The 22914-nt window shown below is 41.6% G+C and overlaps 1 protein-coding gene across 1 annotated transcript; it reads left to right on the top strand.

The window, feature by feature from the left end:
- The first annotated feature begins 1722 nt into the window (after positions 1-1722).
- On the top strand, positions 1723-21330 carry LOC139571069 (S-adenosylmethionine synthase-like). The gene is made up of 10 exons (XM_071393587.1): positions 1723-1956; positions 7544-7621; positions 8158-8280; positions 9767-10146; positions 13969-13977; positions 17864-17956; positions 18134-18316; positions 18528-18661; positions 18995-19172; positions 21304-21330. The coding sequence occupies exons 1-9, from the start codon at positions 1887-1889 to the stop codon at positions 19095-19097; spliced, it is 1173 nt and encodes a 390-aa protein (XP_071249688.1). The 5' UTR covers positions 1723-1886; the 3' UTR covers positions 19098-19172; positions 21304-21330.
- The last annotated feature ends 1584 nt before the right edge of the window (positions 21331-22914 follow it).

Genomic DNA, 22914 nt, shown 5'->3' with positions numbered 1-22914 from the left:
CAGGAGTCGCTGGAGCGCGATGAGACAAGGATATCCCTACCGGCCAAACCCTCCCTAACCCGGACGACGCTAAGCCAATTGTGCGTCGCCCCACGGACCTCCCGGTCGCGGCCGGCTGCGACAGAGCCTGGGCGCGAACCCAGACTCTGGTGGCGCAGCATAGCACTGCGATGCAGTGCTCTAGACCACTGCGCCACCCGGGAGGCAATTTGGTGTCTTTCATGTGTGATTTCATGAAAGATTGATTTTTATAGTAATATATTTGAATTTGGTGCGCAGCATTTTTTCTGGCTTTTGGCCAAGTGGGACGTTAGCATCCCACATATCCCAGAGAAGTTAACAAGTAATTTGTGGAGTGGTTGAAAAAACTCCAACCTAAGTGTATGTAAACTTCTGACTTCAACTGTATATTTATATGAGTAATAATGACAAATAAGGAATGAATGGATTTTGGAGCAGATTATGTTTAGCAGATGCTAGTAGACAAGCTTTATTAATCCCAACGAGTAATTTCGCTTTGCAGCTGTCAAAATACAAGAGAGCAACAATTAGATATAAAGTACATTGAATACAAGACTAAAATTACTTTAAAAATACTACGAATTTATGATACTGCTTTTACCATAATCTAAAAGTATAATACATTCCCAACACTGATTGCATCATCTAAAATACAGCATAAGTGTGATTTACACCGAAGTGTGTGTGTGTACAGTATCAGCTGTACTTTTATATTCAATCACTGTCAGATCAGTGGATCAGTGAGTGAATGTAGCTTTTGACTCGTACTGTACATTGGATGACAGCACAATCATTTGGGCTTGGGCTCATTAAATGTCATTAATGTAGGGCTCATAAATGTAGGCTATTTAATATGTGGCTCAGGTAGCATCAGGTTTGCATTTTCATGCTGATCAAAGCGCTAATCAAATCCAGACATATTTATATGCTTTATAATGCTTTTGAATGACACATCCGGCTTTTGGTGGAAAATACCGGGTCATAAGTGATTTATTCCCGGGATGGAACATTTGTAAAATACCGGGAAAATATTCAACCCTAACATCAACTATAGAAATGTTTATATTCGTCAATTCTCTCCATCTATTTTCCTATTAATAAAATGTGTTTTTTGTACACCCAGTTATATTGCCAAACCAAAGTAGCTGAGGAAAGGTAGTTAGCAAGGTAGATTGCATCATATATAAAAGCCTCTCTCTCTCTCTCTTCATACCTTTACACAGCCCCAGCTCAATCCTAATGGAGAGCTAACCAATCCGGAGAATAGAGGGGAGTGATAGTTTGCTTTCTACAGCCCAATAAAGGTATCTGGACTCCAGCAGCACCCCGTGGATGACAGAAGTTGTAGATTCCTTCCACCATTCAGGATTGTGGAAAGAACAAGGGTTTAATTGGGACTTCCCAAAATGTTAAATCCCCTCCATCAACAACTCCCCCCTGGAATGGTCTGTCCCATGGGTTCACCACATGATGTGTGTGTGTGTGTGTGTGTGTGTGTGTGTGTGTGTGTGTGTGTGTGTGTGTGTGTGTGTGTGTGTGTGTGTGTGTGTGTGTGTGTGTGTGTGTGTGTGTGTGTGTGTGTGTGTGTGTGTGTGTGTGTGTGTGTGTGTGTGTGTGTGTGTGTGTGTGTGTGTGTGTGTGTGTGTGCGTGTGTGTGTTTTCTCTTAGCCATATATAGGACCATGTGTGGATAGTCCAGGAGTTCTGTTGGATAGACAGACAGTCAATTGGCTGCACGGCTGCAACCCTCACTCTTTCTACCTTCTCGAGCAGGAATATAAAGCTCTCACCAGATCTATTTGGTTGCTGTTGAAGGAAACAGAGGAACTGTTTTTGAGTGGTTCTGAGCACCTGCCTGTGTCAAAATGAATGACACTCTGCTGGATGATGAGTCCTTCATGTTCACTTCGGAGTCTGTCGGAGAGGGACATCCAGGTGAGTCTTCTCCTGGCTCCATTTTACTTGCTCTTTACATGCTCTTTACCAGTACTCACAATTTTTTCTAGCCGTGGCCCCACAGCTATAGCAACATGCTCAATGAGAACCTACATCTGTGCCTGTCAGATGAAGTGTGAATAGTTACTCAATGTTGATAATGCACATTATATATTTGTTACATGGCTACAGTTTGACACAATCATTGTTCAAGTGTATATAGCCCTAAAATTCAAATCTGTATATCAAAGCCAGTTCCAGTACTTTTTTCATACTTCCCCTTTAATCAGGGACTGATTTAGACGGGTGCAATTAAATATCAGGAAGGACAGAAAAAACAGCAGTAGTTTGGACCTCGTGTCAAACTCATTCCATGGAGGGCTGAGTGTCTGAGGGTTTTCGCTCCACCCTTGTACTTGATTAATGAATTAAAGTCACTAATTAGTAAGGGACTCCCCTCACCTGGTTGTCTAGGTCTTAATTTAAAGGAAAAAACTAAAACCTAAGACACTTGGCCCTCTGTGGAATGAGTTTGACACCCCTGTCGTAGCGTAGATCTGAATATCCCTGGTATATGGTATGAGATATAAAAGATGGAAAATTAAATTAAATTAGACAGAATTGAACTAAATGTCTATATTTGCTCAAAAACTGATTACCGTACTGATGTAGAAACACAGCATAATGGTGCTCTATGACACAAAGATAGTATCTAGTCAGCCACTATAAGACCCTGGAGGTAGTTAATCTGTCTGTGCTCCTGGCAGACACATTTACTATGAGAGCACATGGATGGCTCTCTCTTTTTCTCACTCTGTCTCTCGCTTTCCCTCTCTCTCTGTCTCTCTCTCTCTCTCCCTGATGGGGGATATTGAGTAAAGAGGTCTGGTGTAGAGTTGCATTGCTGAGAGAAAGGGAGAGAGAGAGTGACGTATGCTCCCACAGTGCACTATTGCCAGCACACAAACACATTCACACAAACAGTCTGATGTTGCATCACCCACCAATACAAGCACAGCGGTGGGTCGATAGTGACACAGTACATTGTTCCACAGAAATCAGTGAGTCAATTAAGTTTGATAAGTTGTGGTGTGTGTGTTTGGGGGGGGGGGGGGGGGGGTACAATGTTGCAGTTTGATTTGGCTCTTATTTTAACATGTTCATTCTGCTAAAGCAACCAATGGTCTGATGTCCCGTACACTCCGCCCCCTAAAACCATGTTAACTCCAACCACGTCCAATCAAAAATGCTAAAACCTATTCTGCCCTCTTTGGGCTAGATTAACCAAACCATGCTGACCCTGTGTGTGAGAATATCTACAGAAACATAAACAGTCATACAAAGATGCTGATTGTGAAAGGTATGAAAAGTTATCGTACTATTGCAATAAGCTAACTACGCAAGACTATTAGGGCCAAGTGAAGAGACAAAAAATGGGATGTGGTACTTAGAGGACTTTTTTATGCATGATAGTACTTTAAAAAAGTGTCAATATTTTGAGAATAATATTGCAATAATTCAAGAATAAACAATGAAGCAGGGGTTTTACGCAAAGGTGTTTGTGGGAGGGTTAATATAGGTAACCACACAGACTTGGATGAAATACCTCCTCTGAGTCTGTGTGGTTCCTCCTTCTGAAGATAATCTGTGGCACAACCTCTTCCAGGTCCTAATAGGCCTACTTATAATAATATGGTTATTATGTGCTAAAAGAGATAGGATTTCCTTGTTAATAAAGCCAATTCTAAAGTATAGTTTCACCAGGTCATCTAACTTCATGCATTTCAATGGTGGCGCACACAGCAACAGGGAGCCAGGGCGAAAAAAAAGTATCCAAGTATCACCACCCATCGCCGTTTTTTCTCTCTTCACTCGGCCCTAATACTCTTCTGTAGTTAACAGTATGTAACAGGACAGTGTATTGGTATTTCTATAAATAATGGTTCCAATGTGTGAAATTGTGATACACATTTGGGATACACATTTCTAAATGGTTTGAAACAAAACAAAAACGATTTTTGTGCAGTTCCACATGTGTACTTATGGGCCAATTTGGCATTATTCCTATAAGTCCACCTAACAACAACACAGGCCTAGGACTGCAGTTGAAGTCGGAAGTTTACATACACCTTAGCCAAATACATTTAAACTCAGATTTTCACAAGTCAGAAGTTTACAGACACTCAATTAGTATTTGGTGCATTGCCTTTAAATTGTTTAACTTGGGTCAAACGTTTCGGGTAGCCTTCCACAAGCTTCCCACAATAAGTTGGGTGAATTTTGGCCCATTCCTCCTGACAGAGCTGGTGTAACTGAGTCAGGTTTGTAGGTCCTCCTTGCTCGCACACACATTTTCAGTTCTGCCCACAAATTTTCTATAGGATTGAGGTCAGGGCTTTGTGATGGCCACTCCAATACCTTGACTTTGTTGTCCTTAAGCCATTTTTCCCCAACTTTGGAAGTATGCTTGGGGTCATTGTCCATCTGGAAGACCCATTTGCGACCAAGCTTTAACTACCTGACTGATGTCTTGAGATGATGCTTCAATATATCCACAGAATTTTCCTCCTCATGATGCCATCTATTTGTAAAGTGCACCAGTCCCTCCTGCAGCAAAGCACCCCCACAACATGATGCTGCCACCCCCGTGCTTCACGGTTGGGATGGTGTTCTTCGGCTTACAAGCCTCCCCCTTTTTCCGCCAAACATATCGATGGTCATTATGGCCAAAAAGTTATATTTTTGTTTCATCAGACCAGAGGACATTTCTCCAAAATGTATGATCTTTGTCCCCATGTGCAGTTGCAAACCGTAGTCTGGCTTTTTTATGGCGGTTTTGGAGCAGTGGCTTCTTCCTTGCTGAGCGGCCTTTCAGGTTATCTCGATATAGGACTCGTTTTACTGTGGATATAGATACTTTTGTACCTGTTTCCTCCAGCATCTTCACACGGTCCTTTGCTGTTGTTCTGGTATTGATTTGCACTTTTTGCACCAAAGTACGTTCATCTCTAGGAGACAGAACGAGTCTCCTTCCTGAGCGGTATGATGGCTGCGTGGTCCCATGGTGTTTATACTTGCGTACTATTGTTTGAACAGATGAACGTGGTACCTTCAGGCATTTGGAATTTGCTCCCAAGGATGAACCAGACTTGTGGAGGTCTACAATTTTCGGAGGTCTTGGCTGATTTCTTTTGATTTTCCCATGATGTCAATCAAAGAGGCACTGAGTTTGAAGGTAGGCCTTGAAATACAGCCACAGGTACACCTCCAATTGACTCAAATGATGTCAATTAGCCTATCAGAAGCTTCTAAAGCCAGTACATCATTTTCTGGAATTTTCTAAGCTGTTTAAAGGCACGGTCAACTTAGTGTATGTAAGCTTCTGACCCACTGGAATAGTGATACACTGATTTATAAGTGAAATAATCTGTCTGTAAACAATTGTTGGAAAAATTACTTGTGTCATGCACAAAATAGATGTCCTAACCAACTTGCCAAAACTATAGTTTGTTAACAAGAAATTTGTGGAGTGGTTTAAAAACAAGTTTTAATTACTCCAACCTAAGTGTATGTAAACTTCCGACTTCAACTGTAAGTATATTTTAAACCACATACTTTTAGACTTTTACTGAAGTAGTATTTTACTGGGTGACTTTCACTTTTACTTGATGTGTTTTCTATTAAGGTATCTTTACTTTTACTCAAGTAAGACAATTGAGTACTTTTCCCACCACTGCTCTTTTGTTGCTGAGAAAATGCAAACCTGTAGTGTAAAAAAAAGACCAAAAAAATTGTGAGTTTTAAAAAGGCTTCTAAAGTTCTAATTCACATAATAATTCACATTTCCTGTTGCTGCAGGATTATTTTGCTGCTGTAGCAAACTGGCTCAAATTAAGATCCTACATCTGTATGTAGCCTTTGCACCAGGGCTTGAAATACAGTGGTAAACTTCAGCTCCAGATTAAGATTATTAATGTGCAATAATGATGACTTTGGGCATTTGCATCTGTATTGCATAGTTTTGCATGCCAGGCCTAGGATACAGTGCCTTCAGAAAGTATTCCTACCCCTTGACTTATTCCACATTTTGTTGTTTTGCAGCCTGAATTTAAAACAAATCTCACCCATCTACACACAATACCCCATAATGACAAAGTGACAAAGTTTTTAGAAATGTTTGCAAATGTATTGAAAATGAAATACAGAAATATCTAATTTACATAAGTAATCACACCCCTGAGTCAAAACATGTTAGAATCACCTTTGGCAGCGGTTACTGCTGTGAGTCTTTCTGGGTGTCTCAAAGAGCTTTGCACACCTGGATTGTGCAATATTTTACAATTATTATTTTCAAAATGTTTCAAACTCTGTCAAATTGGTTGTTGATAAATGCTAGACAACCATTTTCAGGTCTTGCCATAGATTTTCAAACAGATTTAAGTAAAAACTATAACTCAGCCACTCAGGAGCATTCACTGTCTTCTTGGTAAGCAACTCCAGTGTAGATTTGGACTTGTGTTTTAGGTTATTGTCTTGCTGAAAGGTGAATTAATCTCCCAGTGTCTGGTGGAAAGCAGACTGAACCAGGTTTTCCACTAGGATTTTGCCTGTGCATAGCTCAATTCCATGTATTTTTTACCCTGAAAACCCCCCAGTCTTTAATGATTACAAGCCTACCCATAACATGATGCAGCCACCAGTATGGTTGAAAATATGGAGAGTGGTACTTTGGATGTGTTGCATTTTGAATGTGTTGCATTGGATTTGCACAAAACATAACACTTTGTAATCAGGACAAAAGGTTAACAGTATTTCACTTTTCATGAAACCTAATTTTGACCAGTTATTAACATAACCACAGATCAAGCAAACTTAATCTAATAATTTTATCAAATTTTCTTTGTCACATGCTTCGTAAACAGCAGGTGTAGACTAACAGTGAAATGCTTACTTACGGGCCCTTCCCAGCAATGCAGAGAGAAAAATAATAGAAAAATAATAACACAAGGAATAAATACACAATGAGTAATGATAACTTGTACCAGTACCGAGTCGATGTGTAGGATTACGAATTAATTGAGGTAGATATAGGTAGGGGTAAAGTGACTTGGCAACAGAATAGACAATAGGCAGTAGCGGCAGCGTATGTGATGAGTCAAAAGTGCAAAAGGGGACTAAACGTTATGAATTTAACGTTCAAATCCTGTTGCTGCAACATTATGTTTCTGTGACAATACAGGTCAAATTAAGATCCTACATCTGTACATTCCTACAGGTCTATTTGACTGTGTGGGGTGTGGTGTGGAAAACAGTTGTGAAAAATACTGCTCTTTTGTACTTTGGGATTATCCCCCAAAAAAGGAATGTGACACTTTTTAAAGATTTCACGAGTTCAATGGGTACAATCCTGTTCATGGGGATATTATTAATTTGCATCACGCTCAAATACACTTTGTTTCGGTGTTTCTTGATTCAAGCCATGTGCCGGGTGGCGGGCATCACTCCAACGACTCATTCATTTATTTGTGTCTACTTTATATCCTTTGTTATTTTCATTTATTATTGTCCTCTTTCTGTCCTTTTCCAGACAAGATATGTGACCAGATCAGTGATGCTGTCCTGGATGCCCACCTGAAACAGGACCCAGATGCCAAGGTTGCCTGTGGTGAGTTAGAGGGGGACACATTTAAAGGAAACACACAGAATAACAGGGTCATGGTGAGTGAGGGGACACATTTAAGTGAAACACATAGACCAACAAAGCGAAATGTCCCAAAAGCATTTCACCATGCATTCCTTCTGTTCTGTCTAAAGCTAGCACTTCTTTCCATTTTGTTTGAACTCAAACCCTTTGATTTAGTCTTACATAACTTCTTAATTTCCAAGAAAAAAACTCAAGGAAATAAGCTTATTAGAACAGTTGGGACACACAACACATAAGAAACCCACTGACCCCATATTGGGATATTGACCTAATGTACATTCTACACTTATCTATGTCCACTATGAACTCAAAACTATTTGTTGTTGTTGTTGTTGATTTTATCCCAAGATAGAGGTCTAAAAGTTCAAAATACCTTACCAATCTATTACACAACACTTGAGCCATACTTACATAGAATACCACTTATCTAAAGATAAGTTTCATTGGTTGTTATTACACAGTTATAAAGTGTTAATGGTTGTCTTCACCCTGTGTAGAGACGGTGTGCAAGACTGGCATGGTGCTGCTGTGTGGAGAGATCACGTCCCGGGCCAATGTAGACTACCAGAAGGTTGTCAGAGACACTATCAAACACATCGGCTACGACAACTCAGACAAAGGTGAGAAACAGGCTTCTGTTGTACTCAAACCAGTATGTTTCTACTGAACAAAAATATAAATGCAGCATGTAAAGTGTTGGTCCCATGTATCATGAACTGAAATAAAAGATCCCCGAAATGTTCCATACACATAAAAAGCTTATTTCTCTCAAATGTTGTACACACATTTCTTTACATCCCTGTTAGTGAGCATTTCTTCTATGCCAAAATAATCCATCCACCTGACAGGTGTGGCATATCAAGAAGCTGATTAAACAGCATGATCCTTACTGTTCATTGCTCTACTCTTCACCTGAAAAAGGACCCAGATGCCAAGGTTGCCTGTGGTGAGTTAGAGGGGGACACATTTAAAGGAAACACACAGAATAACAGGGTCATGGTGAGTGAGGGGACACATTTAAGTGAAACACATAGACCAACAAAGCGAAATGTCCCAAAAGCATTTCACCATGCATTCCTTCTGTTCTGTCTAAAGCTAGCACTTCTTTCCATTTTGTTTGAACTCAAACCCTTTGATTTAGTCTTACATAACTTCTTAATTTCCAAGAAAAAACTCAAGGAAATAAGCTTATTAGAACAGTTGGGACACACAACACATAAGAAACCCACTGACCCCATATTGGGATATTGACCTAATGACACAAGTGTTCTCTTCTCTACCAACGTTGTTTTAGACAATTCGGCAGTACGTCCAACCGGCCTCACAACCACAGACCATGTGTAACCATGCCAGTCCAGGACCTCCACATCCAACTTCTTCACCTGCAGGATCGTCTGAGACAAGCCACCCGGACAGCTGAGGAAACTGTGGGTTTGCATGTCATGTTTCAGCATGACAATGCACAGCCCCATGTCGCAATGATCTGTGCACAATTCCTGGAAGCCGAAAATTTCCTAATTCTGCCATGGCCTGTATACTCACCAGACATGTCACCCATTGAGCATGTTTGGGATGCTCTGGAATAATGTGTACGACAGCGTGTTCCAGTTCCCACCATTATCCAGCAACTTCGCACAGCCATTGAAGAGGAGTGGGATAACATTCCACAGGCCACAATCAACAGCCTGATCAATTCTATTCCGAAGGAGATGTCGCGCTGCATGAGGCAAATGGTGGTCACACCAGATACTGACAGGTTTTCTGATCCACAACCTTACCTTTTTTAAGGTATCTGTGAACAACAGATGCATATCTGTATTCCCAGTCATATGAAATCCATAGATTCGGGCCTAATGAATCTTTCAATTTACTGATTTCCTTATATGAACATTAACTCAGTAAAATCTTTGAAATTGTTGCATGTTGCATTTATATTTTTTGGTGAGTGTACATACTATAGTGTAGATTGCATAATGTAGAAAATCAGAAACATACTAGAGGAGTAATCATGACCCTCTGTCTCTCTTTCCTCGCTCTTTCTCTTCCTCTCTCCCCCCCTCTCTCTCTTTCTGTCTCTACCTTTCTCAAACCTCTCTCTCTCCCCAGGTTTTGACTATAAGACGTGCAATGTGTTGGTGGCTCTGGAGCAGCAGAGTCCAGACATCGCTCAGGGTGTCCACATCGACAGGAAAGAGGAGGATATGGGAGCTGGAGACCAGGGTCTGATGTTTGGCTATGCTACAGACGAGACAGAGGAGTGCATGCCTCTCACCATCGTCTTGGCTCACAAACTGAATTCCAAGATGGCCGAACTCAGACGCAACGGAACCATCCCCTGGCTCCGCCCAGACTCTAAAACACAGGTGAGAATGAGAGAATTACCAATGAACTCTCTCTCTCTCTCGCTCCCTCTTTCTCTCTCTGGGGGAGATATAAAGTTGAAGTCGGAAGTTTACATACACCTTAGCCAAATACATTTAAACTCAGTTTTTCACAATTCCTGACATTTAATCCTAGTAAAAATTCCCTGTCTTAGGACAGTTAGGATCACCACTTTATTTTAAGAATGTGAAATGGCAGAATAATAGTAGAGGGAATGATTTATTTCAGCTTTTATTTATTTCATCACATTCCCAGTGGGTCAGAAGTTTACAGACACTCAATTAGTATTTGGTGCATTGCCTTTAAATTGTTTAACTTGGGTCAAACGTTTCGGGTAGCCTTCCACAAGCTTCCCACAATAAGTTGGGTGAATTTTGGCCCATTCCTCCTGACAGAGCTGGTGTAACTGAGTCAGGTTTGTAGGCCTCCTTGCTCGCGCACGCTTTTTCAGTTCTGCCCACAAATTTTCTACTGGATTGAGGTCAGGGCTTTGTGATGGCCACTCCAATACCTTGAATTTGTTGTTTAAGCCATTTTGCCACAACTTTGGAAGTATGCTTGGGGTCATTGTCCATTTGGAAGACCCATTTGCAACCAAGCTTTAACTTCCTGACTGATGTCTTGAGATGTTGCTTCAATATATCCACATAATTTTCCTCCCTCATGACGCCATCTATTTTCTGAAGTGCACCAGTCCCTCCTGCAGCAAAGCCCCCCCCCCCCACACAACATGATGCTGCCACCCCCATGCTTCAAGGTTGGGATGGTGTTCTTCGACTAGCAAGCCTCCTCCTTTTTCCTCCAAACATAACGATGGTCATTATGGCCAAACAGTTACATTTTTCTTTCATCAGACCAGAAGACATTTCTCCAAAAAATACGATCTTTGTCCCCATGTGCAGTTGCAAACCGTAGTCTAACTTTTTTATGGCGGTTTTGGAGCAGTGGCTTCTTCCTTGGTGAGCGGCCTTTCAAGTTATGTCGATATAGGACTCGTTTTACTGTGCATATAGATACTTTGTACCCGTTTCCTCCAGCATCTTCACAAGGTCCTTTGCTGTTGTTCTGTGATTGATTTGCACTTTTCGCACCAAAGTACGTTCATCTCTAGGAGGCAGAACACGTCTCCTTTCTGAGTGGTATGACGGCTGCATGGTCCCATGGTGGTTATACTTGTGTACTATTGTTTGTACAGATGAACGTGGTACCTTCAGGAGTTTGGAAATTGCTCCCAGGGATGAACCAGACATGTGGTGGTCTACAATTTTTTTTTCCGAGGTCTTGGCTGATTTCTTTTGATTTTCCCATGATGTCGGCTGTGGTCTCGTCAATCATAGCAAACGGTCTGGTTCCATTTCAACCTCTACACCCTTCTCTTAGCTCCTACCTCTTCTCCTAGCACCTACTCCCTTCAATGTTCACTGATCTAAAAGGATTGGAGAGGTGTCAGTAATGTGGTGGAAGCTCCACTGAGGTTGCCCTAAACTACACGTCTAGCATCCAAGTTGGGAGAAGGAGCAAGGAGCTGAAATGGAACAGACCCAAATCCAATGGATTCTTTCCTCAGGCAGCTGTAACCTTATGGGTAATTCTCAAGCAATTCTCAAATTCCTGAATTATGAGCGGGAAGTGAAGAGGGAAGGGTCTTCAGTTTTAGGGGGTATTTTTGAAGGGGGCTGGAAAAGGAATGGCCCAAAATAGGATCTTGTGAGAGGGATTACATTCAGGCATGAGTTTAATTCCAGCAGCCGTAAATTTGCATTTTTGAGGTGACTCCAGACTGGTGAGCTTCAATTGATTGATTGGTTGATGCAGCCAGAACATTATATAAAAGCCATTCACATCTGAAGGGAAGTTCAGTCAGTTCACCAAGGCCCTCAGAAAATGTTATTGATATCTGATAACATTGACAGGCACGTGTCTTGGCTTCAGGACTGAACATAATAAAGACAAACATGTAGCAGAACATGTGATGATATTAATTAACAGTGCAAATTGTCCAAACAGATCCTCAAGGTAGATTGATGATTTTAAAGATGTTATTAAACCATAAACAGATATAGCTCATTAACCTATATGGTCCAAATAACGATGATCCATGCTTCTTTAAAAAAAGATATAATAATTGATCAACCCTACAAGCAACACTAGACTCTATTATTATGGTGGGAGATTTTAATATGGTTTTAAATACCTCTATGGACCGTAAAGGAAATCACACTGCAAACTATCACCCCAGGCACTTAAGGAAATCATGAATGTCATGGATATATTGGAATTAGTGAATATATGGAGGCTTACTGTAAGTACCCTGACCTAGTGAGATATACATGGCGGAGGCTTAGTCAAGCTAGTCATTTTGATTACTTTCTTATGTCATTCTCTCTGGCACCAAAAGTTTAAAAAGTGTTGATAGGGGACAGAATGCGGTCGGACCATCACATAATTGGCATATACACTGCTCAAAAAAATAAAGGGAACACTTAAACAACACAATGTAACTCCAAGTCAATCACACTTCTGTGAAATCAAACTGTCCACTTAGGAAGCAACACTGATTGACAATAAATTTCACATGCTGTTGTGCAAATGGAATAGACAAAAGGTGGAAATTATAGGCAATTAGCAAGACACCCCCAATAAAGGAGTGGTTCTGCAGGTGGTGACCACAGACCACTTCTCAGTTCCTATGCTTCCTGGCTGATGTTTTGGTCACTTTTGAATGCTGGCGGTGATTTCACTCTAGTGGTAGCATGAGACGGAGTCTACAACCCACACAAGTGGCTCAGGTAGTGCAGCTCATCCAGGATGGCACATCAATGCGAGCTGTGGCAAGAAAGTTTGCTGTGTCTGTCAGCGTAGTGTCCAGAGCATGGAGGCGCTACCAGGAGACAGGCCAGTACATCAGGAGACGTGGAGGAGGCTGTAGGAGGGCAACAACCCAGCAGCAGGACCGCTACCTCCGCCTTTGTGCAAGAAGGAGCACTGCCAGAGCCCTGCAAAATGACCTCCAGCAGGCCACAAATGTGCATGTGTCAGCATATGGTCTCATATGGTCTCACAAGGGGCCTGAGGATCTCATCTCGGTACCTAATGGCAGTCAGGCTACCTAATCACCATGATTAACTCTTTAGTCATATCCCAGTTTACCTATTTGTTTATGGTCTTGCCTACACCCAGCAACCTGTTTTTTAAAATTATATAAGCAAAAAATATTCCATTTTATTTGGAATGGAAGGCCAGCAAAAATTAAAAGGGCCTATTTATATGATGAATATGAATTCTGAGGGCAAAAAATATTAAATATTAAAGCATTAGACCTCTCATTAAATGCGTGAGTTATACAAAAGTTATACTTAAATCCGAACTGGTTCTCTAGCAAATTAGTAAGAATGTCTTACCCCTTGTTGAAGAACTTTTTTCCTTTATTCAGATTACAACCTCTCACTTTTGGTTATTTGAAAATGAAATAAACTCCAAAATATTTATATTTTTAAAACAAGCCATAGAAAGTTGGTTGCAATTTGAGTTTTATCCACCAGAAAAGACAGAAAAAATAATACAACAAATATTGTGGTTAAATTAAATATACTAATTGATTAAAAAAATTACAAAAAATTAAAATAAATAAAATAAATAAAAAAGGTATCATCTTGGTAAATTATATCATAAACAGGACTGGTAGAGTTATGTCACACATGCAGCTAACAAAAATATATGGAAATGTCTGCTCTACCCAAAATTAGAATCAACTAATTGCAGCATTACTGCAAACAAGGAAGAGACAAGTGGAAGGGGGTAAAAGTAAGGAACTTGTCTGTCAGCCCTGCATTAAAGACCAAAATTGGTTAAAGAAAATTGTGATAAATAAAAAACGTATACCAGTTCCATTTAAGGACCAAAAAAAAGACAGCTGTGCCATATAGATTGCAAAAGTGTTGGGAAGAGATTTGATGTACCGATTCCATGGCACATGGTTAATGAACTGATACGCAAAATGATCCCGGGTTCAAAACTTATCATTTTTAAATTAAAATGATTATACAAATGTATTGTTCCAATAGAATGATATATACTGTATGTGGGGGATACAACCTTCCCAGCTCTGCAGATTTTGCTGTGAAGAGACAGAGGCATCAGATCATTTTTTTTGGTACTGTACAAATGTAGCTTGTATTTGGTCACATGTCCAGGAATGGCTGAAGAATTGCAACATTTACCTGGAGCTAACTCTGCAGATAGCACTACTGGGTGATTTGAAAAGTCATAGCCAATCGATCAATAATATTATAACACTTTTAGCAAAAAAATGTATCTTTAATTTATAATCTGTAGAAACTATGAGAGTTGAAACATCACAGCACAGTTGAAAAATATATGAAATAGAAATCCAATATGGATGGTGTTAAGAGATACGTATGTGTGTTTTTAGGGGATTATCCAATTGTGAAACATTAATAAAAATGAATCTGCCAATTAAACTATTGTATTGTTTTTTATGTTTGTGTGTGATGAAGATGATTGGTGATTAAGGCAGTAGCCTAACCTAGCCTGTTAATGTTTGCTATCTACTAGCGGAAATAATTTCAGCTGAAGTAAGCTATAGAGATTTGCAACCAAATTTTCTACCATGTCTAAGAGACAATAACCATCAGGAAGTGAATATATATTTTAAAAAACTGATAAGAAAAGAGGCACAATCTCTAAACCAAAGAGATGAAACCAAGAGCTGAAATTGATCAGCATGCAGCAATGTCCATCAGCCGGTGTGGAGAACGATAAGCCGCCAAGGACAGGCCGTTAATTCGCAGAGACGGACGAGCCTCCGTTCACTGGTTCTAGCAGCCAAGAGGACGAACCGGAGGAGTCCGAGCCATCTACTTCCACCGATGATGACAGCTCTCTGGGTAGACAAGAACAGGTGGTCGCACCAGGCCTAGCCACATCTCCAAACAATGCCGGCAGAGACCTTACTATCTGGGACCCGGACTCAGATTAGTTGCTCCACGTACCCGATGACAGTGGTGCTGCTGCTGCTAAATCCGACTCCCAGACAAAAAACATAAAAGATCCCGGTGAGTGGCCCAAATATATGAATGGATCTTTACGGGATATGTTAGTGCAGGCTGGGCCACATCAGAATAAGGAGGGGAATTTCCCAAGAGATTTTCGGTGGCCCAATACAATAGGAGAATGGAGAACGGGCAGAGAGTGGAGAGACCATGGCTTGTTTATTCCAAGCAAAACAATAAAGCCTTCTGTTTTTGCCGCAAACTTCTTTCACACTAGTGCAAATCTGCGCTGATCAGGGATGGAACCAGGGACTGGAAGAATCTGTGCCACCGCTCACAGGAGAAGTCGCATGACCGCCTAGATAGTTTCCAGAGGTGGAAGGAGCTGGAGATCAGGCTGGTGTCTAAACAAACTATCGATGCCCAAGCCCAACGGGCTATTGACGGAGAGACTCTCCATTGGCAGCAGGTGTAGCAGAGGCTCATAGCCCTGATACGCGTAATGGCCACCCAGAACATTGTGCTTGGTGGGACCTCTGACAGGCTGAACGAGCCAAATAATGGGAACTTTCTGAAGTTTGTGGAAATGCTGGGTGTCTTAAACACAATTCGTTAAGGCTGGGTCATTGACAGAAAGCTTGTTTTACACTGCTCCAGCGAAACGAGGCCCACCATGCATTTATGAAAGCATCTCACTCTTTTTACAGTTCTACAGGAATTTTAAATGATGGGTGATATATGTTAAATATAAGTGTTATTTTTATTGTAACAATTGTGGGGTCCTACCATGTGTGATAATAGGTGTCATATTATTAATCAGAAACTATGTTTGATTGCAACATTGTAACTCTCTGATGCAGGGGTTAAATTACATTTCCTTTCTGCCCGGTAATGGACCTCCTATTTGTGCACGCGCGCACCAACTATTTTTATGGGCCTAATTATAGAATTACATATAGAATTGGAGCCTATTTCGTCCTATTCAAAAACGTGGTAGGCTTACCTGTTTGACAAACACAATTATGCTATCCATAGAAGTCGGTATAGCCAAATCCTCCAATACTGTCGCATGCACTCCTAAAATACCTCCGTGTCTGGTAAGGGCTTGGTGTGTTTGGGTGTTAGGGCTCAAATTGAGTGAGGGTATCCCATACCCTTTGTTAAAGAAAAGGGAAAAAGGATACCTACTGGTACTGCAGGTATAAATACATAAGATGTAACGGTTGTCGTCGGTGAAAGGAGAGGACCAAAGCGCAGCGTGATTAGTGTTCATCTTATTTAATAATAATACAAAACTGAACACTTCAAATTACAAAACAACAAAGTGAAAACCGAAACAGTTCTGTCTGGTGCAGACACACAAAGACTGAAAACAACCACCCACGAAACCCAACAGAAAACAGGCTACCTAAATATGGTTCCCAATCAGGGACAACAATTGACAGCTGCCTCTGATTGAGAACCATATCAGGCCAAACACAGAAATAGAAAATCATAGAAAAACGAACATAGACAACCCACCCAACTCACGCCCTGACCATACTAAAACAAAAGACAAAACAAAGGAACTAAGGTCAGAACGTGACATAAGAAGAATCCAGATTATATAAAGCATTCTATAACAATGCTTAACTCCATGATTCCTTATGGTAGAAACAAGCTTTAAATAACCCAAAAAGACGTGACTCCAATGCATATGGGGATATATTGATTCTTCTCTGTGACATTCTGAAGTTGAGCTGCAGCCTATAATATTCAAGGAGACAAACAAATTGACTTTGCTGTTCTGTCCCTATTAATTGAGCTTTTCACTCTCTGAAAAGAGAATGTATTTTTAAACCCAGGCAGCTTTTAGGGAAGCACTTCTGTTTTTTGGTTATTTAATTTTTTACCCTTTATTTAACTAGACAAGTCAGTTAAGAGCAAATTCTTATTTTCAATGACAACCTAGGAACAGTGCGTTAACTACCTTGTTCAGGGGTAGAATGACAGATTCGTACCTTGTCAGCTCGGTGGATTCAATCTTGCAACCTTTCAGTTACTAGTCCAACACTCTAACCACTAGGCTACCTGCCACTAGCTACCTACCTGCCGCAATGGAGGAGTAGAGGCTAAGTTGAACCTTACATTTTTCTGCGTTAGAGCGTGTGTCTGGGTGGAAAGGTAACTTTTGAAAGATTAAAATATTTGCAAACAGCGTTGCATACAAGACACTCTGGTTTGACATTAGAGAAATATGGTGAGAATGCCTATTTCTCTCTCCATTCTTACCTGAAACTTCTATTTTCATTATCCTCCTTTCTTTTGAGACTTTTTCAGCCCAACATTTTATTTTGATTGCAAGATGTTTTTCCCCAATCAACACACACAGAAATCTACAAAACGAATGTAATAGACATTGGTGATTTTATCAATGTAATGACATTGAACTGATTATATAGCCTAATTGTTGTTTAATTTGTAGTATAGGACTATGAATTGGGCTGTTAATGTTCCTCCAACTTTTAGCTGACAAAAAAATTGGCCCAAGGCCAAACCTATTGCCAACCCCTGCTGTACATAGTCTAGCGGGGGATGGGAGGTCAGCGGCAGGTTTTTGTCTCGCCTAGGGCGGCAGAATGTTCAGGGCCAGCCCTGTGCATGCTAGATGATACAGCTAGGAAGTTAATTGAAATTCCAATTCAAGTATTTTTTCTAAACTTGGCCAAAGTATCTGTATGTGTGGCTCTGGTGGTGGATGCAATGTAAAGCACTTTAATGCGTATTGATAGGCTCCATAAAAATGTGCTATATTATTCCCTCCTATCAGGTGATCAAGGCAGTGGTTCCAGCTAAGTATCTGGATGATAAGACCATCTACCATCTGCAGCCCAGTGGACGCTTCGTCATCGGAGGACCCCAGGTGAATGTCATAACCTAAATGGGTGCAATCACGCATGTAAATAGACACAAGTTCACTCACGTCACCTACACACACACACAAACACACGGCTCATTCTTTAAAGACCAAAGGATATTATGCAAGATAAACCTCAAAACAAACACAATATCAACTCCTACTATCTTCTTCCTCTGCCAGGGTGATGCTGGAGTGACGGGTAGGAAGATCATCGTTGATACGTACGGAGGCTGGGGGGCCCACGGTGGTGGAGCTTTCTCTGGTAAAGACTTCTCCAAGGTGGACCGCTCGGCTGCCTATGCTGCCCGCTGGGTGGCCAAGTCCCTGGTCACGGCCAAACTGTGCAGGAGGGTGCTGGTTCAGGTGAGGTCTTATCATGGTTCTCCTGGTTTTCGTAGTTCTACTCCACAATAAAATAGCAACCAAATACATCAGTTCTCCTGACAGAGCTGACATCAGCTAATGACTTTTGACTTTATATTGTCATGATTGTCAATACCGCTGTAGGTTTTATCAGTGGTTGTCTCAAAATGTTGACATGAGCATTGAGGGCATTATGTCTGTGTGACTGTAGGTATCCTACGCCATCGGAGTGGCCCACCCTCTGTCCATCTCCGTGTTCACCTACGGCTCATCACAGAAGTCTGAGAGAGAGCTGCTGCATATCGTCAACAAGAACTTTGACCTACGACCTGGTGTCATCGTCAGGTAAACACCTCACCTCTAAAGTCACACCATCTTGTCGTCATCAAAGGAAAACTGTTGTTTGTAATACATAGATAATCTCACACAACAATAAATTAACCAGAGGTCTATATCAGGCTTAAGGTACATTTTTGTCCATATTATTATCTCAATTAAAGAACCCATCTCGAGAGCTGCAAACCCCTCTAAAGTTGTAAGTCATGCTTATCATGTCATTGAGAGATTTGTGTGGACATTTACGTTACACAAGCAGTGGTAGTGTACATTTGTGTATCAAATGGTGTTACAGGTGTGTCTTTCCCACCTCTGATGTGTGTTTTATCGCCCGCTCCACAGGGAGCTGAACCTGAAGAGGCCAATCTACCAGAACACAGCGTGCTACGGCCACTTTGGCCGGAGTGAATTCTCCTGGGAAGTCCCTAAAGAGCTCACCTACTAAACATCCCCTCCTGGTGGTCAAATATATAACGAGCTGATGTGGAGATAGAAAACAGGCCCCCTCTACAGGCTACAAATCAAATCAAATCAAATTTTATTAGTCACATACACATGGTTAGCAGATGTTAATGCGAGTGTAGCGAAATGCTTGTGCTTCTAGTTCCGACAATGCAGTAATAACCAACAAGTAATCTAACCTAACAATTCCACAACTACTACCTTACACACACACACAAGTGTAAAGGGATAAAGAATATGTACATAAAGATATATGAATGAGTGGTGGTACAGAACGGCATGGCAGATGCAGTAGATGGTATAGAGTACGGTATATACATATGAGATGAGTACTGTAGGGTATGTAAACATAAAGTGGCATAGTTTAAAGTGGCTAGTGGTACATGTATTACATAAAGATGGCAAGATGCAGTAGCTGATATAGAGTACAGTATATACATATGAGATGGGTAATGTAGGGTATGTAAACATTATATTAAGTGGCATTGTTTAAAGTGGCTAGTGGTACATTTTTACATAATTTCCATCAATTCCCATTTTTAAAGTGGCTGGAGTTGAGTCAGTATGTTGGCAGCGGCCGCTAAATGTTAGTGGTGGCTGTTTAACAGTCTGATGGCCTTGAGATAGAAGCTGTTTTTCAGTCTCTCGGTCCCTGCTTTGATGCACCTGTACTGACCTCGCCTTCTGGATGATAGCGGGGTGAACAGGCAGTGGCTTGGGTGGTTGTTGTCCTTGATGATCTTTATGGCCTTCCTGTGACATCGGGTGGTGTAGGTGTCCTGGAGGGCAGGTAGTTTGCCCCTGGTGATGCGTTCTGCAGACCTCACTACCCTCTGGAGAGCCTTACGGTTGTGGGCGGAGCAGTTGCCGTACCAGGCGGTGATACAGCCCGACAGGATGCTCTCGATTGTGCATCTGTAGAAGTTTGTGAGTGCTTTTGGTGACAAGCCGAATTTCTTCAGCCTCCTGAGGTGGAAGAGGCGCTGCTGCGCCTTCTTCACAACGCTGTCTGTGTGGGTGGACCAATTCAGTTTGTCCGTGATGTGTACACCGAGGAACTTAAAACTTTCCACCTTCTCCACTACTGACCCGTCGATGTGGATAGGGGGGTGCTCCCTCTGCTGTTTCCTGAAGTCCACAATCATCTCCTTTGTTTTGTTGACGTTGAGTGTGAGGTTATTTTCCTGACACCACACTCCGAGGGCCCTCACCTCCTCCCTGTAGGCCGTCTCGTCGTTGTTGGTAATCAAGCCTACCACTGTAGTGTCATCCGCAAACTTGATGATTGAGTTGGAGGCGTGCATGGCCACGCAGTCGTGGGTGAACAGGGAGTACAGGAGAGGGCTCAGAACGCACCCTTGTGGGGCCCCAGTGTTGAGGATCAGCGGGGTGGAGATGTTGTTACCTACCCTCACCACCTGGGGGCGGCCCGTCAGGAAGTCCAGGACCCAGTTGCACAGGGCGGGGTCGAGACCCAGGGTCTCGAGCTTGATGACGAGTTTGGAGGGTACTATGGTGTTAAATGCTGAGCTGTAATCGATGAACAGCATTCTCACATGGGTATTCCTCTTGTCCAGATGGGTTAGGGCAGTGTGCAGTGTGGTTGCGATTGCGTCGTCTGTGGACCTATTGGGTCGGTAAGCAAATTGGAGTGGGTCTAGGGTGTCCGGTAGGGTGGAGGTGATATGGTCCTTGACTAGTCTCTCAAAGCACTTCATGATGACGGAAGTGAGTGCTACGGGGCGGTAGTCGTTTAGCTCAGTTACCTTAGCTTTCTTGGGAACAGGAACAATGGTGGCCCTCTTGAAGCATGTGGGAACAGCAGACTGGGATAAGGATTGATTGAATATGTCCGTAAACACACCAGCCAGCTGGTCTGCGCATGCTCTGAGGACGCGGCTGGGAATGCCGTCTGGGCCTGCAGCCTTGCGAGGGTTAACACGTTTAAATGTTTTACTCACCTCGGCTGCAGTGAAGGAGAGCCCGCAGGTTTTGGTAGGGGGCCGTGTCAGTGGCACTGTATTGTCCTCAAAGCGGGCAAAAAAGTTGTTTAGCCTGTCTGGGAGCAAGACATCCTGGTCCGCGACGGGGCTGGTTTTCTTTTTGTAATCCGTGATTGACTGTAGACCCTGCCACATACCTCTTGTGTCTGAGCTGTTGAATTGCGACTCGATTTTGTCTCTGTACTGCCACAAATGGTTCTGCTTTTTCATTGGGCTTAAAGGGATACTTGGCAAGGTGAGGTTAAAGTGTTGAGGTTAAAGGGATACTTCGGGATTTTGGCAACGAGGCCCTTTATCTACTTCCACAGAGTCAGATGAACTTGATTATGCTAGCAGATCCCCATAGACTTCCAGTCATTGCGCTAACACTAGTTAGCATTCGCTTGTGAAACTACCTCTAACTTCCTTCATACTGGACACAGTTATGTAAAAATGGTAGAGGTAGTTTCACAAGCGAATGCTAACTAGCGTTAGCGCAATGACTGAAAGTCTATGGGGTTCTGCTAGCATAATCAAGTTCATCTGACTCTGGGGAAGTAGATGGATGGCCTCATTGCCAAAATCCCGAAGCATTCCTTTACGTTTTATGGTTTGGAGTTATGATTAGGGTAAAAGGTAAGGTTTGGGCTAGTGCTGATCAATCATTAATGTTGTTGCAGCCCATAGAGTGGGATTTGTTTGTTTATTTATCCACGGCCAGGTGGACTGGGGACAGCAAGGAGTCACCTTGCCAACCATATAATAATCAATAAAGTTAAATATTGAAAAAAATCTAAACTGTGAATATACTGTATAGCAATATATCCCCTCCACTCTGTCCATATCACTTTAAGATGGTGCTATAAATCCTGTATTTGTATTCATCCATAATCTAAGGGGAATATGTATCTGCAGGTTCAATCAACAACTTTCAATCAACCAAAGTATTTTTTATCTTTTATCAGTAGGGTCTTTCAATCCCATCTAATATTAGGAGGGAGATCACCCTCTAACTTGGGTTTCGACCATGGTTACAACTATTTTCTTTGCACTGTATCAAACTGGTTTATATTATATGTAGCTCTGTAAAGATCAAATCCACATGAAAGTCTTAATTTTGTAATTATCATCGATGCTGCAAGACTTTTTTTTTTACAGTGCATTACTACTACTACAACGACACAACAGCAGCAACAATGACAGGTGTATAGTCAGATGACACAGGTTTCTTATACCAGGGATGTGTCGGGCGGTATACTGTACCTCTTACCAGTGTGTTACAGTTGACCAAATGTGGCAGTAGAAATAGACTTGCAAAATAAGGCTTCATAACCATTTATAAGGCATCATAATGATGCTTTATAACTGTTTATACGGGCTTATAATGCTTTATGATGCATCTATTAACCCCTGCTCAGTCCTGTTTGATTATGCTATTTGTATCTTCATCTGTAAAGCTGCTGCTGGGATCTATCTCACTGTAAACAATATTAGCGGCATTGAATGAATTAACTGTTCTCATCTCAACTCTGTTGGCCGATAGTAGATAAGGTTTGATGTATTTAGTTTTTGACTTGATTGTGAGTTAATTGTTGTGATTATTTGTCTATGAATAGATTATGAATAGATTGCCAAACTGCATGTTGCCAACAGTAGGCATATTATTTTGTGGACCAATGTTTCTACATTTGTACAATTTTACATGCCTAAGATGATGCTGTCAGAATAATAACGTTGAGCTTGCCAGACAAACATGACAGAAGTATTTTAAGTTGTTGACAGAATGTACCTCTTTCCTCAAAGTTTCAAACCACTTGT

Source organism: Salvelinus alpinus, chromosome 3 (assembly GCF_045679555.1).
Source record: "Salvelinus alpinus chromosome 3, SLU_Salpinus.1, whole genome shotgun sequence".
NCBI classification, from domain to species: domain Eukaryota; kingdom Metazoa; phylum Chordata; class Actinopteri; order Salmoniformes; family Salmonidae; genus Salvelinus; species Salvelinus alpinus.
The sequence above is the reverse complement of the archived record's forward strand: the minus strand, read 5'-3'. Positions and strand labels throughout refer to the sequence as shown.